Consider the following 19,382-nt stretch of genomic DNA (forward strand, 5'->3'; position numbering starts at 1 on the left):
ATGGCGCTATTACTTTTGTCACAGCATCTCTGGAGAAACATTGATTTCCTCTCCATTTGAAAAAGTGCACTTCAAAAGAATAATCTGGGATTGCAATACCATGCACAGACAACAATGATAATTTTTGTGGAATATAAACTGAAATAGCAAAAAAAAATTGTCTGAACGTTTGCTTTATGATTCATTGTATGTTAATTAGTTATTTCTAAAGCAGTAGTTCTTAACCATGGAGTCGGGGCCCACTAGGGGGCCTCATCAAACTACCATTAAAATAAGCCAAAACAACTAAAAATCAACCCAATAGACATTTTCATAATGCATATATGTATTTCTAAATATGCCAAGCTCTTAAATATTTTATTGGGTAGAAACTGTGAGTAAAAAAAAAAAATAAATAAAAAAAAATAAAAAAAAGGACAAAAAAATCCTTTTTCCTTGTCCAGTAAATCATGAGAACTTGAAAAATCATGGAGCAATCGAATATAGTTGTGGACAATCAATGTGGGTCTGAGAACAACTGGAGAAGAATATGGGAACATTATTTTGGCCATTCAATAAAGGTCTTCAGAATTCCCCCATTAGTAGATTTCATGCCATGAAAACCTAAAACATAAATGCAATATATCTTCCAGATGGTCAAAAGGACTGCCAATGCACTCTGCTGGCAATAGTTTATAATGATCTCACTTGTGTTTCTTACATGTAGCAGCACTTTTTGACAATCCAAAGAAATCTTTGATGAAGCAGACGGGCTCTCATTGAGGTCAGCGCTCACACCCATCCTTCATCATTTCCAGTCCTTTCCTTTCGGATGAGCACATTTACTTGGGCTAACAAATTGGTCTGACTACTAGTGATAGATTTTGACAAGCTTCAAGTATTGAATCATTAAATTACATACATATTACATATTATATCAGTGTATAATATATGCTGTATATACACTGGTGACCAAAAGTTTGCAATAATTAAGTATTTGTTAAAAAACAAATATTTGTGAAATATTATTGCAATATAAAATAGCTGTTTTCTATTTGTCTATATTTTAAAATGTAAATAATTCCTGTGACGGTAAAGCTGAATTTTCAGCATCATAACTCCAGTCTCCAGTGTCATATGATTCTTCAAAAATCATTCTAATATGCTAATTTGGTGCTCAAGAAACATTTATAATTTTTTTCAACATTGAAAACAGATTTTGTTGCTAAAGGTTAAGTAAAAAAAAAAAAAACTGCTAAAAAAATCAGCATTGCTATCACAGGAATAAATTACATTTTAAATATATTCAAACAGAATTAAAATAACAATTGTTCATAAAAAATTTCACAATATTTTTACTGTATTTCTTTTACAAATAAAGGTGCACATAAAGGACTTCTTTAAAAACATTTAAACCTCTTAATTATTCTAAACTTTTGGCCTCCAGTGTATATAATTTTAATAAATGATACATATGTAATATACTTCTGCTCTTCTGTTCATTTCTTTCTGACCATTTTCAAGATGCATCTGTCAAAAATCAGCTGTGCAATAATTGTTCCCGCTGTTGAATTCCTCCTCAGAACACTGAATGGACCGCAAGGGGCTCATTGCGGTGCTGAGTTGCCCATTTATTTCCTGTGACTTCCTGAACTTTTCTTAGAGGGAAGGATGCGGGGGTGTTTGGTTGGCGCCTGACTCATCTGTCCCCATCCCTATCGAGGATGGACTGTCCTGTAATGCCACGACAGACCCCACACCCATCTCAAGCGTCTCGTATAATAACAGCCCGACTGTGCCAGTCCATCGGAAGGAGATCTAAATATAAAATACAATACCGCCAGGGTTATCGCTAACACAGACGGGGACAAGGTGGAAAAATTAATGTGCTGCCTGTTAAAAATTCACTTCCTCTGCAACTCATCCACGTGAAAATTCCTCCACCCAAGAACAACATGTCACTGTATTATCTCAATGACTTTGAGACCCGACTGCTGACGTTCATTGCTGAAGGGAGAAAAGGTCGACCCTGCAAGCTTCAGTCTGAGAGGAAGAATTTAAAAACTGGCTCCCTTTTAACTGATGAATGAGAATTTGAAAAATATTGGCCATGCCCCACAGCAGCTTGAATAGGAATTGTAATAACAGGAACTGGAATTTACTGAATTGCAATTCAAAGAAAAACTCAACAGGTAATTGCATTCCAGGTAATAAACTGTTTGTCTACACTAGTACAGATATATTTCTGTTTGTACGCCTCAAAGACCCTTAAATTTAAAGACTTTTTCAAAATTTTTAGTTGTAAAACATGGTTGTGTGTGTGTGTGTGTTACAATATATATGCTTATAAATAGTCATCAAAGACTGTATCAGAATGTACCATGGCTTTTACAAAATATGAAGCAGATCAACTATTTTCAACATTGATAATAATATGAAATGTTGTTTCCGCATCAAATCAGCCTATTAAAATGATATCTTATATAAGGATCATGTGACGCTGAAGACTGGAGTAATGGCTGTTAAATTCAGCTTTGCAATCACAGGAATAAGTTACATTTTAGGATGTATTAAAATAGAAAAAGTTATTTTAAATTGTAATAATATTTAACAATAACACACACACACACACACACACACACACACATATATATCCGTTTGTGTAGAATGAGCCATAGCCTTTAATATAGGAAAAGCAATGATCCAGATGTTGAAAGTCATGTAGTTTAAATGGGTTTTATCCCACAGTCATTAAAATGCGGAGCTTTGCCAGAAACTGCGCTGAGCTATGCAGAGGACAACACTAGTTCTTTGTTCCCACAGAGTCTCACGCACTAAATTCATGGTGTGGAGTATGCTTGACTTAAGCATGGACATGTCACCACCCTTCCTTAATGAAAACCACAGGGACTAAACTGTTGCCGTTTAAGGGAACGTATGGCACATATGCTACACATATACCCCCACCACAACTTCCAAGAGGACATAACACTGTTTGCTTTTGGCTGAGGATTTAAAAGGGTGGGGGCCGACAAGCAACTTGACCGAAAAATCTGACTAAGCAAGATATCCGCTAACAAAGCTCCAACACACCTGCACAACCAACACCTCTCAGCAGGACCAATCAGCCGTTACAAGGAAAAGATTAGCCTGGATTCTAGGAATGTAATGGAATATGATCTGTTATTTGTCGTGCCACAGGTTCAGGACCATTTTCCATTAACCCTCTGTGTTTCAGAGTCAAAATCACCCTCCTGCCAAGTCGGAGCAGGAGAAAACCAAAGAACTTGAGGAATAGCAGCCCACAGAAACTCCCGTTCTCATTCATTCACTTCCCCTATTTAATGCTCAGCATGTGCAGAGTAGACATATTTTCCTAAGAAGTGAAATATTTAATAAGTGGAGGACGATTGTATTTCCTGCCTCTGCATTAGCGGCGCAGATGGGTCGAGCATTACTGAGCCCGTCCTGAAGGAATTCCACATGCTAAAATTTTGTTTCAATGTCCAGGCCCAGTGTGGCTTCCAAGTGACAACTGGCCTCACCTGCCACTGGAGACCTTTAGGTCAGGATGCAAAGTGATGACATGAGCCCCTCTCAGGACAGAACAGTCCCACTCCCTTCATAATTTATTTGGACGTGGCCAACGTCAACAGAACAATCCTAAATTGGACCATTTGGAAAACGCGAACTCCACCTTACTCGTGCTACCCTGCCCTCATTTAATGATTGTTGGTTTATTTGACATGCATGAACAAATCCTCCTGCCAAATGCTGGACAATAGCTGGATAAGGTGGAAGTGTTGGCTATTCCTTTCACAATTGACTCTGCCAGTTGGCATGCATGAATATTTGCTATCATAAACGGGAACGCATTGATTGCAAACATTCCACTTAGATACTGATTCCATGGCAGCCATGACAGAATGGTTCTCAGCTGTAGTTATGGCTTATGGTTGGAGGTTGCGGCTTGTAAATTGGTTGAGGTCTGGAAATCATTCACTAGTATGAGGGGTAAACGCCCTTCTATATGGCTTCTTTATCAATTTAGTCATGTCATCTTACACTCTGCCAATCCCAAAGACAACTAAATGCTTTTCAGTCCTGAGAGATACCAGCCATCCGAATGCAATGTAGACCTTGCTCTCTGAACTCACAGCAAAGCAACAATGAGGTTTAGTTGCAACATGCTTTGTGTTCCAAGAACAATTTTTCATATTGTTGTGAGATCATGGAAAGGATGGTATTGTTGTAAAAAAAAATTATTAAAAAAAAATTATTTGGTATTAAAATTAGTAGGGCTGTCCCTGACTAAGGATTTTTCTGGTCGACTAGTAGTCGTTCATTTTAAGTATTAGTCGACTAATTGCACATTTATTAATAAACCATTTAAATTATTATAATGAGCCTTTAATTGCCTACATAGCCTAATAAGCACTCAAGATGTGCTTGACACAGCACACCGGCAGAAGTAATGATCATGATTGTGTCAGTGAAAAACAGTAAGGAGGCTGCATTAACATTTTAATAATTTGATAGACTAGCGCTTTCTTTGTTTTCAGTTTAAGAGATGAACTCAGCGACACTGATACGTCATCTCCACAGTAGTGATGCACCTTGTTTCATGTAGATTACATAATCAGAGAATATTTGTTTTCCATTTGAATTGGTCCATTTGAAAGTAGACATTTCACTCTCTGTAGATACATTTTTAATGTCTGTAAGGCAAAGATATATACAGAGTTTCGTGCTCAAGTTCATAGAGACCAAGACGGCAGAAAGTGCATCCGGTTTGCTTTCTTTATTTTACAAAAGTGCTTTTTGTTGTTATTGCGAGTGCACAAAAATAAACTTAGAGTCTTTACAGATTTGAAAGATGCATTACTATTATCTGCATGACCAAAAATGACGGAGTATTTTAAGAGGAAGTGAGCGCAGCGGCGCCTCCATCTGTCCTGCAGTGAGTACTATACTTTTCAGCTCCACACTCCACAAAGACACTTGAACAGCACACATTTCTCTAGGTTAACATTAGATTGAGAGGCCATGTAAAGTTGCTATTACTTACATATTTCAGATGATAAGCCATATTTGAGGTCGATGAATGATAGGCGAGCGTTTGGATGTCCTGCTCGATGTACTGTATTACCATAGACTAGCTGTTAACAATCTGTCCGTCACAAACTGCTTGACTTTGTCTGTGGATTTATTATTTTTTTTCTGCGACTAATAAAATTTAGGTTGACCAAGCCTCTTCTGGTCAACTAACGATTAGTCAACTGTTAGGGGGCAGCCCTAATAATTTGTTTATATTAATAATATCAATTATAAGTTGTGCTGTAGTCTAAAATTGGTAAAAAAATAAAATAAAATAAAATGACACAGGAAGTATGGGCATTGAGAATGTTTTGACAACTCCTACTCAAGTGAAATCTGATCTGGTTTAGCAGAAGTTGACAGTTTACAGTTGAAACACCTCCATGAACAGAATTCATGTCCTGTTCTTTGCTCCATATTCTGGATCTTCTTGGATGTTCAGTGACCGAGGCATGTGTGGCCTTACACATTATCTGAAGCATTACTTCCTCATTTAATCTTTCCTATGCCCCATATATTCTTTGAATGCATTGTTGTGAAGATGTTTGATAACATTCTTCAAAAAAGGCTCTCTGTGAATTAAATAATTAAAGATTTGATTATCATTCACTCAGGAATGTGGGAGCACTTGAGGACAGCTGGGTGGATGGAGCAATGCTTTCTTTTGTCACAACACTTATGCCTGCAAAATAAATGGGAAGTAGGCTTTTTATTTAAGCTCATACACAAGAACTTTTTCTGGAATACTTAAGAAACCACAAAAACAGACTAAACTGAGAAAAAAAAGTGCTCATCATTGGCATCTGATCAGCGTGTGAACAAAAATGCTCTTCACCCAAATAGCAGATAAATCATAAAGCATCTGGTGGTCTCTTCATCTGAGAGTTGCTAACTTGGAAAACAACATGACTGTTGCGGGAGGTCACCAGAAGATTTCCCGTCAACATAATGTGGCTAAATACACAAATAAAAAGTGATTTTTTGCTGTGTCAGCTGAGACATGCAAAGCAGCAGGAATCACTAACCCTGTCCCCCCCGCTGAAACAAAGCAAAGGCATGACCAAACATTACACTGTGGGGCACATTCAGTTCCCTTTTGCTCAGATCCCTCTTTTATCATGTTCCATGGTGCATTTACACAAGAAGAAGAGATTGATTGGTTTAAATTTGACAGCCCCCTACTGAAAATCAGCTAAAATGCATGCCACTCTGACAGGCATGTTCCCCGATTATCAAAATTTAGTTCCAACTCTAATCAAACACACATGAACCTGTTAATCAGAGTCTTGCTTAAAATGATTGTGTAATTATATAAGAGCAATTATGTAAGAGCAGGGCTGAAACTAAATTCTATTAAGTTGAGCACACAGTGAACTCTGTTGACTGTTTAACAAATGCACAAGCAACCGCTAACACTTGTAGATATGTTTGCAAAACAGTCCAGGCTTGTGACGCTAGCAACTGGTACTGCTAACATGATGTTCCCAATCTTGTCCTTCACAACCATCCTTTATGCCAATATTCTTTAATCAACAGAGCCTGCAAGTTGTTGCTGGTTTTGAACCTTATCTCTCCTTGTCTTGCAGTAAAAAGCCTGAAACCTGAGCATGCAATCATGTGCAAATTCCTGCCTTGCATGTACCATGCTCATGCAGAACAAGTTAAACAATCAAGCTCTGGTACAGTACAGCTGTGGTAAAAAGTTTAGGATCAAGCATTAAAGATTGTACATTTATAGTTGAATTAATTTGCAAATAATTCAACGTTTAATGCTATCACAGTCTATTAAGACTGTTTTTATATTTTCTAGAAGTACCAAATACTAAATACTGTATTACACTGACACAAACAATTACAAAACAACTGTTATAAATAGCTTAACTCCCAATGTGCGTTTACTTATTTTTATGTACTGTGAGGAATATGTGTCTATGAGTTGCTGTATGGTAACTCTACAAATGCACAGCTTCATATTCAGTTGACTGTTTACCTGAAAGTGGCTCCCTGGGTTTGACCTCAGGCACCTCCTCCACCGGCTCCTCTTCAGGCCCCTGAGATGAGTGGTCCTGCATGGACTCCCTCTTCATCTTGCCCTTGCCCACCATCTTCAGGAAGGAGAGTCGGCGACTGGTGGAGTCAGCATCTGTTTCTGAGCACTGGTCACCATTGGTCAAGCTCTCCTTGCACTTTCCGGCCATTCTATAGAAGAAGAAAATTGATGAGGAGAAGCATGTTGAGTGTGTCTATTCTACTAGTGGCAACAAATGGAACTGCAAAAATCTTTTTACAAACACTCCTACCTCCCTTTTGCAAAATATCCATATATATACATAAATACTCAAGTAGTTTGAGAGTGTACGTAATTTGCAGTGCTTCATGGGAGTGGGCTGGCACTAAAATGTTCTTTTGGTGCAATTTGCTTCCTTCGATTCCCTAATTGTTGGGGATTTCTCTACAGAATCACGGGTAATGTACAGTAGGTTTTCACCATTAATTCCACTGTTAAACACGATTATTAATAAGTTGAAATAATGCGAGCTAATGTCTTCATCAAAAGTATATAGCATTGATCAACAACCTTGTAGTTTACATTAGGTCTGTTTTTTAGTCAACTTTTTAGTCAATCAAAAAAAATACAGTGAAACCAGAGTAGTCTGATTCCCGAATAAATGACTCTTCTGAACCGGTTCATTTTAGTGAATCAACTACTGATTACACAATGCTTTTATGACCTTTTTGGATTGTATAAACTTTTTTTTTTAATGAAATATCCTTTTAAAGGCCATATATTAGACTGCATTTATGAAGTTTATGACACACCTTGACGTAATTAACTCATTAATCAACGGTAAAGGAATCATTAATAGGAAACGGAAGCCATCATACCGTAGCAAGCTCCCTTCTGAACTCCGTCTGCCCTTCTTCTTCCTCTGCATGGGTGAGGCTGAACCTATAGAGCCCTGTGGGGAGTGGGTGTCCTTTTCCTTGCTCCTGCTAGACATGCGCAAATTCTTGCCCAGTTTTCCTAGCGTCTTGAGGGGAGAGACCCCTTTCATGCGTTCCAGGGTGCCTTTGATGGAGCCTCCCTTCCCTGATCCTCCACGCCGCACCTCATTAGCCTCATTTTCATCCTCCTCATCCTCAAACGGGTTTCTGTCCCGGGGCACACGCCCATCCAGAAGTGAGCCTCCGTTGCTTCTGGGCCAGTCCTCGTCTGAGCCAGGCTCCTCAAATGGATTGAGGTTAAGACTCATTTTTCTGAGAATGAACTCACTGTGTGTAGTCGACAAGTCCACGCTAAACCTGCCTCCCTTCAGCCGAGACGGGAGGTTCTTAAGGACTGGCATGGTTGTAGTGGGAGGATATATGCTGGAAGTGAGATGAAACAATTAAAGGTCTTTCAACATCACCACTACCAGTATGAACTGAGTAAGCCATTACAGATTGTACTCTGGCTCTGCTTATACACACAGGAAATTACTGCCACATGGGCCAGTACACTGGCATCCATCCATGATGCTGCTATTACCTTTCACTTTTTATGAAAATGTTCCTTCAACTTCAACAAAGAAAGTGGATCTTGTGAAACAGTAGATTTAAATAGTGTCTGATATTTAGTGTGGGTAAATGACATATCATCTATTCATTAATTTAAAATACAAAAAGTTCTGGCACATTGGTTTGGCACATTTACTTAATACTTATGCAATAAGCATGGCTTCACATGAATTGGAATATATACACTACTTTTTACTTAATAAAAAAATAATAAGAGGTAATTGTGACTTTATCTCACAATTCTGACTTTTTCCTCAGAATTACATGTTATAAACTCACAGTCCTGACTTTGTTCTCTCAGGATTGCGTGATATAAACACTTAAATGCAAGAAAAAAAGAAAATACTTTATGACATGTGACTGAAAGCCATTAAATCAGAATTGTGAAATATAAACTCGCAATTTATATCTCACAATTCTGACTTTATAAATTGCAATTGTGAGTTTATATCATGCAATTCTGAGAGAAAAAGTGAGATGAACAGAATAGTGAGATTAAAAGTCACAAATACCTTTTAAAAAAATTTATTCAGTGGCAGAAACAGGCTTCTTTGATATCACTACTTCTCTATTCAGCATGAGTACAATAAAATAAAAAAAAATAAAAAATGAATAAAAAAGTAGAAAAAAAGAAAGGTCAGTAAAGACAAATGTTTTTGTTTTAAATTAATTATTTAGATGTTAAATTGTTAAATTAATGAGTGAACTCTCTATTCATCAAAAATACAAAAAATAAAAATAAAAATCATGGTATCTAAAAAAATGTTAAGCAGTTATTAATATTAAGCAGAATTATTTTTCTAATAGAAAAACTAATTCTAATAGAAAACAGTTATTTTAAATTATAATAATATTTAAGTATATTACTATTTTTTTTACTGTATTTCTGATCAAATAAATGCAGGCTTGGTGAGCATAAGATGCTCAGCCCCATTTAATTTTACTGACGCACATCTACTCGATATCAACATAACATCAGCATAGCAAACAGCATTACACAACAGAGATAACAGACCTGACAGTTTTATATGAAAGATCACAGATTTTATGATGGGTAAAATCAGAAGCACACCCTTCGGTTAATCTTGAAGAGAACTTTTGATGTTGGGCCTGCCTACATTACAAGTGTAATAAAATATTTGTTACACTCAAATTGAAGTAAAATAACACATTCAGCCTTGAGAATGAGAACAATCTTATTCTGGCTATAGGACAAGCAAGCCAAAACTTTTACTGTATCTGTAACGACTCACCCAGTGTTACACCTGAACATACAAAATCTTGTGTAAATAAACAAAAGGAGGCTTCAACTTGATGACCCGAGTCTATTTCAAGAAAACATGTTTGCCTCTTTCAAAGGCTTCTTGGCTAGAATAGCCCTCTTGGATATTTATGGCTGGTGACAAAAGGGAATAGGAACAGCACTGAATCACTTCCGGTTTGCTAATTTGTGTATGTGTGTGTGTGTGTGTGTGTGTGTGTATACGAAGGGGCTGATACTTAATGAATGATTAGCTTTGGGTTAACAGCCTTCTACCTGGCTTCCTCGCAATAAAAACTACATTCTGCCATTTTAACAATAGCTCAGTAAACAAAAAAGAAAAATTATATTGCCGACATGTTTCTGAGATCAAAGTCATCTTCCATACAGTAGCTTGGAGACCAATTTCAGTGTGTAACAGCCAACGAGCTTTAAATTCCTAGAGAGGGTCTATTGTTTGTGGCTTCCTACCTCTTTTAAATAATTATGTGTGCATGATTTTTCCATATGGGTCACCTACCATTCAGGGCTTATTCTTTTATGATCATTTACACTGGAAGACGTGTGTAAGGCCATGAACATAATGAAAGTGGCCGACAAGATATTTCACAGAATGTTTAAACTGCTATTGTCGTTATAATAAAAATTGGTGGGGAAACAACACTGACAACTTTCATTGTATGCACAGAAAAACACTGAAACGTGCTTTACAGAAGAAAGAAAGTCTTACCGATTTGGAATGGAATGAGGTTAGTGATGATGAGAGGCGTTTCATTTTTAACCTGACTTCACCAGTAGGATTTAATTATTAGACAAGAAGGAAATTTATATAGCAAATGGAGTGAATGAGGAGGGGAACATAAGTTACGCAACTGCTTAACAACAGTGTTCATTTATACTTAAACTGTTTAACAAGGGATTAACAAGTTAAGTTAATGAGTTAAGAAGAAAAAATGAGACTGAAATGTCTTACGGCAATTGAAGTTCCATTGCAAATCATCTTCTCTCTCAACATTCCCACTGAAATTCCAGCTCTAATTATAAACCTTACAGTGGAGCCAATATGGAACGTCGGGTTAGATCATTGGGTGAGATATAAAAGCCATACTACCGCTTTCCCAGACCAACTCCTCTTCCTGTCTCATACAGGTAGGGGACAAAAGGGACAGGTCCCCCGCATTACAGCCAATGGCAGTGGCATTCTCTAATAAGTGGATAACTGGATAAATTCAAGGAGAAATCAGACAAGTAATCTATATGTCACTGTAAAAATATGTTGTTAAATTGGCATCTGTGTATTACGGGATGGCATAATGGTGATTACAGAATACAGTGATTACAGAATTACAGAATACAGTCATTTTAATTGCTAAAGTCATCAATTACATAGTATTTTACAGTAAAATTACATATAATGTGATATTAAAAAGGTAATTCACCACTGACAAGACAGGGTTTTAATAAAAATCAGCTGTCTATGCACACCAGAGAAACAGAGAAAAGGGGCTGTGGGGAAAAAAGATAGGAAAACTTCAATTGCCCATAATGCATTGGGCTTCACCAGCCTATCCAGGAGCAGGGATACAAAAAATGCAGAAGTATGAACTGTGGTTTTCACAAAAACTCTAAAGCTGTAAAAAGTCTGCCAGATGGCCTGTTTGGAGATTTCAACAGATGGAAGAATAATACAATTTTTTTATTTACTTATACTACAGACAATGTAATAATGCTGGTTAAAAACTGCTGAACTTAAGCTTTAAAGCATTTAGTGTCTCACTGTATGTGGTAAGTAACAGTTGGCCAATTAAGGGGTTTTTACTGTTGCATTTTTCCTGGAAAAACTAGGCTACATTCTTGTTTGTACTTTTTGGTTCGTGTCAAAGATAGTTTCTGGAGGATGCCAAAATACCAAAATCTTGTGAAATCTAAGACGCATAAGCTTAGTCTCACTCTGTTCGCACCATAATCCTCCTCATCTGGATCTACCATTTCAAAATTATGCGGAACCACTGCAGTGCCAGTACGGTTCAAAGTCTACAGCCATCCTGTCTCTAAGCAGGGATGGGCAGTGAGTTACACTCAAACGGAGGGAGGACTGGTCTTAATATGTGACAGACAGACAGAGGCATTGCTTCTATTGTAGCTTTGGGTTTCAGGCTCTGGTTAAAGGAAAAGCACTGGAATGTTGGAGAGAGCCAAGGCAACCTCCCAATGACTTTCCCCAAGGTGAAGTTTCAATGCTCCTGAATACATAGGGTAATGCAAGCACGTGATCTCATGAACGTGAACAGGTCCAGTAAAATTTAGAGAATCAATCATAAGTAAAAAAAAAAAAAAAAGATCTGGTTGAATGTAAGATCAATATATTGTGCAATATTACTGTTTAGACAGACAGACAGACAGATAGACAGACAGACAGACAGACAGACAGACAGACAGACAGACAGATTTTGGTTTGCGTGTCATTAAAGCCATAAAAGTGATTGAGGATGAAAGTGTTAAAAGGGTCCCTCATGCCATCATTCATCACCACTATATTACAGATGAAACAAGCACAGCGTTATGCGGCCACCACAAGGTCAGGTTACTTGTTTTGACGTAACCAACATTAGCAAATCTTAGTCGTCCATCTTGACATTGGAATATGCCCTGCTATAAAGTTTTTGCTTTTCCAGGACATGTTATCTTTCTCTTGGGAGTAAATCTTTAACTGTACACTAGGAGAACAATGTTTGATGACCTTATGAGATTTGCTGTGAATGAGGATGGAATCTTTCTTTTCTTTTAAACGGGAAGGATAAACATTTTTCTTAATAAGCAGGAAGAGAAAAGTATTAAGTCAGCTAGTTTAGAATTCAGTCGAACAGTTACTATTTTTATTTTATTTTTTGCATTGTCATGTGACGAGGTTGCAAAAAAAGATTTGTAAATGAAGATTAGATTGAAGGACAAAGGGGGCAGTACTAACTGCTGACACTGTATTCAGTTTAGTTCATATGAGATGCATTAGTTTCCCTCATAAAAAAAAAAACTGACTCAAACAGCTAAGTTAAAAATAAAATATTATATTTTGTAATATATTTATAAGCGTTACGCCCCCTTTCCCCCTTTAATTCTCTTATTTTTAAAGAAATATTCAACATAGTAATAAAATGCACCAATATTTCATTCATTTAACACAGTTCTGATCAAATCCAGAGTTGTAAACAATAAAAACGGCAGCGTTCTTGCAGTATCACAGGAGGTAAAGTCTTCACAGAGTTTAACATGGTTACAAATCACACGAGAGCTAATTAAACTCTGCAGGTCCGGTGAAATGTAGCACTTCATAATAACAAAGGGGAAATAAAAAACTTACAGAGTCCATGTCGATCGGTCTTCATGTCAGGAACCAGAAGTAAAAATATATTTGAATGAAATAATGAGATATTAATTAAAACCGAGGAACGTCACCAACGCCAGCAGCGTAAACCACCGTTCAGAGCAAGTGATATATGGAGCTGCGCTTCCAGGACTTTTACTTTTTATTCGTGGGCTGGACTAAGAGAAAACGCACATTCAGCTGCAAACACACACGAGCAAGTACACTGCAAAATAAAATAAAATAAAATAAAATAAAATAAAATATAAAATAAAATAAAATAAAATAAAATAAAATAAAATAAAATAAAATAAAATAAAATAAAATAAAATATAAAATAAAATAAAATAAAAACATTCATATTTAAATTAAATTAAATTATACAAATTATTAATTAAAAACACTTTAGGAACACTTTTTTTATTAATTTAAAATATGTAGGCTATTGTTGTTGTTGTTGTTTTAAAGACATTTTAAGAACGTTCAAAATGCCTTTAGGTTCTCCAAAAGGTTTTCTCCAGTGTCTGCCTCAAGTATGTCTTCATTTTAATGTTGTCATTGATTTAGTGTGTGTGTGGGTGTGTGTTTAATGGTTGGAAATCATTAGTATTTGGCATTCAGGATATCCGTAATTTAAAAAAGTTCTTTAAATGCATATGTGGTTTATTTAATGGGCCACCGACCATTAAAATTGATCTGTGACCTCACAACTCTTTAATCCCCATCCCCCAATTAACATTATTATATTTCACAAAACAACCAAGCAGCACACGTGCCAAGGGGAAGTCAGACAAATGCGTATAGTTTTGTCTGAACAATAGAAATGGCCCTGAGTGCGTCATGGAGTGCACAAAGCAATTGAACAAGGCCTAAATTAAAGAAACTAGCATGTTGGAGGAGTGTGAGCTTCTCCGCACACTTGTTTTCTTAATCATCTTGGCAGCCCATATAAGAATTATGAAATCTGTTTCCTTCAACAATATGATAAACAGTACAGAAAAGCTTATTTGCTGATGCATAAACAAAGGATTGCCCTGACACACCTCAGGGACGTTCGCAGAGGTCAAAAACTTGGCATGGCTATTTAACTCGTATTTCTTTTCTTTCTTTTTTTTAAACGAGAGCGCTGACCAGTTGGGCTGCTCAAATCAGGGGAATCACGAGATGTACATATTGTACGTTCATACTGCACAAAGGTCAGAGTTCAAGCATTTTTCTTCTTTTTTGCTTTTGCAGCTCTCACTTATCTGCCGGACGCACTTTCTCATGTCCACCTTCACCTCCCTTCTAATCAATTATTAGATACATGCTATATTTTCTAGTTGAAACTAAACAAGGACATCACATACTTGTTCCTGTTGATTGTCAGGGGGCAAAAAGCGCATCAGGAAACTACAATTGGCGCCACATCTAAGACCAGCACTGAATAAAGAGGGACTGTATAAAGAGAAGCTGCAAACTGGGGTGAAATCTGGGCTTGGGGAGCAGGAAATAGTACTGCATAACATTAACTTTGTCATTGGTGTGTGTGTTTGCTGGTGCACACTTTGCTCCTGCTCTGCCTACAACATTCACCTTGGCGAAGGTTCAGATATTTCCCAACAGCCCAAATGGTTCAAAAGGACAATCTGGCCCATGTTTTATTTGACATTCTTTAGCAACATTTTGTGTTTTTTAGATGGATTTTTGTAAAATGTTTCTTTGACTTTAATGTTTGTGTACAATTATGTCACACTATTAAGAATAAACCATCATGATCCCTTTGGGAGGGATCCTCTTTACAAAATATAATGGCACAGTATAAAGACTCATATAAAATAATTATAAATATGTGTAAAATATGTATTTATTATTGTATTATAAAGTATGTATTCATAAAATATCATTTATAAAGACATATTTTTACCATATATACTGGTAAAAATAAAATTATTATAAATATGTGTAAAACATTATGTGTAAAAAATTTACTTTCTATTATTTATTCTATTATTTGTTTGTTTGTTTGTTTATAAGGTATCACATTATGAAGAATTAATTTATTTATAAAATATAATTTATAAAGACAAATATATACTGGTAAAAATACACTTATTATAAATAAGTGTAAAAATTAAGTGTAAAATGTTTACTTTCTATTATTTATTATTTATTCTAATGTTTATCTGTTTTTATTTATTTATTTTATTTATGAAGTATCATATTATACTTTTTTTTTTATAAAATAGCATTTATAAAGACCCATATATATTTGTAAAAAAACAATTATTATAAATATGTGTAAAATATTTACTTTCTATTATTTACTATTTATTCTATTATTTATCTGTTATTATTTTATATCTATATTATTTATTTTAAAAAATATAAAATAGTATAATTTTATTATAATAAAAATATAATATATTTATTATAATAATAATAATTAAATTGTGTACATATTTTTACCCATCATTAACAGTACATGCATATTTATTTATTTATTTATATGTATATTTGAATATTATAAAAATTAAATAATTTTGAATTATAATAATTATTAGTGTTAAAATTGCATAATTGTACATTATTTTCGAATCTACAAAACTTGTGTATTTAAATGAAACATACATACATATTTATTTATTTAAATAATTATAAATAGCATAAGAATATTATAACTATATCATTTACACTATTTTAAAATGTGTTTAAATAAGGACATTACAACTGTTTATAAAATGGGCTCATATGTCTGTTCATCACTGATTGTACAGTCATTACTGTCATTACAGTAAAACACATCATTCTTGGTTTCTCTCCCAAAGTGGTGTGCTCATATCCCTGTTTTTTCACTACTATTATGCAACATCTTGCTGGCACCTGAGTGAAGAGTCAGCAGGGGATGGTCCAATCACAGCCTGCCTGCATCCTGCAGTGGTGCTCCATACGGACCACAGGAAAAGCCCTCTGCATCTGTGCTGAGAGAAGGGCTCTCTTTCAAGCCACTAGACCAGCAGCCCTGACCACAGCAAGCAATCAGCTGCAGCCTTACTGACACGCTCCAGCGCAGTGGATGCCAGCAGAGGAACAGGGGTTATCCTTTATAGGGCCCGTTGTAGCTGGTAGCATCCTGGTTCCGTTTCACTGGAGTACGGGCATCTGTAAGCGGGAATGGACTGGATGGACGTCACAAGTGTAACCTTTTACATTGAGCGGGTCAGGTTAAAGCTAATTTAAGAGGTTTGTTAGGGTCTGTGAAATGATTCAGCATTTGAGGAAAGATTGATTATGGCATGGCTTTGTCCATCCCAGGCACGTTATCACTGTACATGTGTTTTCTGTCATCCGCATTGTCTGTTTACTCTTGGCACAGGTGGTGTTTTCACACACATGTACACGCTCAGAAAAAAGCTACAAAAGCTGTCACTGGGGCATTATCCTTTTAAAATCTCAATCTTTAATGTACATATGAGCAATAAATAGTAGGTAAAAGTTATATATAAGCATCTTTATAAATGGACAGCTTTTGTACTTTTTTGAGTCTGTTTAATATTATATACCTTATGTTATTCCAGCTGGATTGTGTATTATATGAATTCATGACTCATTTTGATGGCATATAATTCATTTTGCTGTAACAGAATGTAAAAAACGTCTGTTTTTAAGACAAAAATAGACAGAACATTCACTGGAATTAATTACCCAAGCTGCCTCCCATGATCTGTTCTGATGAATATATATATATATATATATATATATATATATATAATATATATATATATATATATATCATATAGATATATATATATATATATATATAATATATATATATATATATATATATATATATACATATATATATATATACATATATATATATATACATATATATATTATACATATATATATAATATACATATATATATATACATATATATAGATATATATATATATTATATATATATATAATATATATATATATATATATACATATATATATATATATATATATATACATATATATATATGTACACAAATGTGCAAATTATGATATCAAAATAAATACCAGCTAAAAAAAGAGAATAGAAAATATTTGTTTTGTTGTTGGTGTCAAAAGTTATATGTCTAGTGGTTCTCAACCTTTCTTTCTCCAAGGTCACCCTTTGTCCAAGACACTGGTTAAAAAAAATAAAAAAAACTCAAAGGAGAACATAACATGAATACATTTTAATGTTTGATTTTAAGGATTTTTGTGGTTGTTGTTAAAACATTTTTAATATCAGTTGGGTTACCACCTTATGGTCAAAGTCCGCTGTTTTGAGACGAGATGTCCAGAGAAAGTGATTTATCAAAAATCGGTACCCGACGCATGTGAAAATCATAACATGGACCATGCTAAATAAATCAAGATGTACTCAGTCATACTCCACAATTATAAAGCTTTTCAGTTTTGTTTGAGTGTATTAATACAAGAAGTGAAGGCTGAAGTATATTTGGCATTCATGTTTATCACTGGCACTAAGACCTACACAACATCCACTCAGCTCACCATGACACCAGAATAACCCTCTTCACCAAAAGAAACAGCTGAACCCCATGACATTTGAACTAACTTAGTACTAAACGAGTCTCCACTTGTCATTTCATCAATTCTGAACCTACGAGAAGTCAGAAATCCCTGTCAAACCAGAAAAACGTTCCTCTTACCTTATTTGTCAGTGAAGCGATGGTAAATCCCTAAACGTCTCAGAGCAGGGACATCCCAGTGTCCCAGAGGTTTCGTATCTGTGTATATGTTTGTGTCTTAGTTTGTCACTCTCAGTGTCCAGCTCAGAGAGTTACTAACTCTACATGTGCTGTCGTCCAACTGAAAGCACGTCTGAAGCCTGTGACTAGCTATAGTCACTTCCTGAGTTGTTTTGGAGCGCAAAAGACGATGCTTTTTCCTCAGGAAGTCGGCCATCCCCTTTCCTTTCCACCAGCTCTGAGCTTCCCCCACCACCTCTTGGGCCTCTGGGATCATGGGCACTATGACTCCACTAATTGCTCTGGGAGTACAGTATTTTTTGTTTCTTTATTGACTGGCTTGGATATGTGTGTTTATGACTAACATAATTGGTCATCACTGGTGAGTGACGTGAGGGAAGTGGATCTGAGTGTGTAGGAGTCCACTGTCCTGCTTGGCTTTTGTCTGAAGCGTGTTTATTGATGCTAAGCGTCCTAGCACATCTGAAGGTGTTTTCCCAACTGTGGGTTGAAATAAGCAGGGCAGACTGTGCCCGGGTCAATGAGTGCACCTGCACAGTCTCTGCGTGAGGTAGTTTGTTTGTTTTCTTACAGCATTGTATTAGACCCAAGGATCTATAGAGGCTTTGATCAGCACTGTGGTAATCAGTGCTATTTATGTTGTTTACATCATAGGAACAAGCATGACTTTGCTGCTTGAAAGAATTCGCACAGCTCTATCTAAAAAAAAAAACAATGATTTTTTTGGTTTCTTTTTTCCCTTTGTTGACAGGCCTCACCGTTGACATGGTATGTTTCTGATATAGCTTGTGTTTACAAAACGTTAACTTTGTACAGAGTTTAAAACGGCCATTCATGTTTTTCCATCTTTCAACAAACAATATTGCTTATTGATTGACTGATTTGTTGTTAATGAAAGTAATGAATAAGAGCTGCTGCTATACTAATGCCAATGTATGTGAATAAAGTAATTACAGTTAAATTTTCTGCACTAATTTTTAATCTTAAATGGTTTGTAAGTGAAGTGAAACACATTTATGCTATACAATAACATACAATAGCTTGTCTAACCAAAATAGCTTAAAACAGATTGATGAGCACAGAAGCATTACTGCCCTCTGCTGTCTTTTTCACATTTTTTTTACAGGATAGCTTGTTAAATAGATACATCCATAATTTTAACACAATTTATCCTGAAAATGTCTTAATTTATCCATTTTTTTTTTCCTCCACAAACTCATAAATCTCTCATTATTTACATTTGATTATGTGTGTAAAAATTAAAAGGCAGAAAATCAAACCTGCAAAATCACATACAAGCACAAAACTATTTGCATTTATGTACTTTAGTAAATATAATAATTATGATGATGATAATAATTAACTGAAGACATACAG

The 19,382-nt window shown here is 35.5% G+C and overlaps 1 protein-coding gene across 2 annotated transcripts in view; it reads right to left on the reverse strand.

Moving 5' to 3' along the window:
* The window catches only part of exoc3l2b (exocyst complex component 3-like 2b), a 29,043-nt gene extending 10,946 nt beyond the window's left edge, over window positions 1-18,097 (reverse strand). Inside the window, exons 1-3 of one of the 2 annotated variants that reach the window (XM_042739403.1) lie at window positions 17,946-18,097; window positions 7,963-8,445; window positions 7,067-7,275 (exon numbers count right to left, since the gene is read on the reverse strand). In XM_042739403.1, coding sequence (XP_042595337.1) covers window positions 7,067-7,275; window positions 7,963-8,423 — 670 coding nt within the window. In that variant the 5' untranslated portion in view covers window positions 8,424-8,445; window positions 17,946-18,097. Of the gene's footprint in view, window positions 1-7,066; window positions 7,276-7,962; window positions 8,446-13,253; window positions 13,412-17,945 lie in introns of those variants that run through there. The other variant, XM_042739402.1, reaches the window with a different exon arrangement.
* Window positions 18,098-19,382: the final 1,285 nt, after the last annotated feature.

This window comes from Cyprinus carpio, chromosome B15 (assembly GCF_018340385.1).
Source record: "Cyprinus carpio isolate SPL01 chromosome B15, ASM1834038v1, whole genome shotgun sequence".
Classification (NCBI taxonomy): Eukaryota; Metazoa; Chordata; class Actinopteri; order Cypriniformes; family Cyprinidae; genus Cyprinus; species Cyprinus carpio.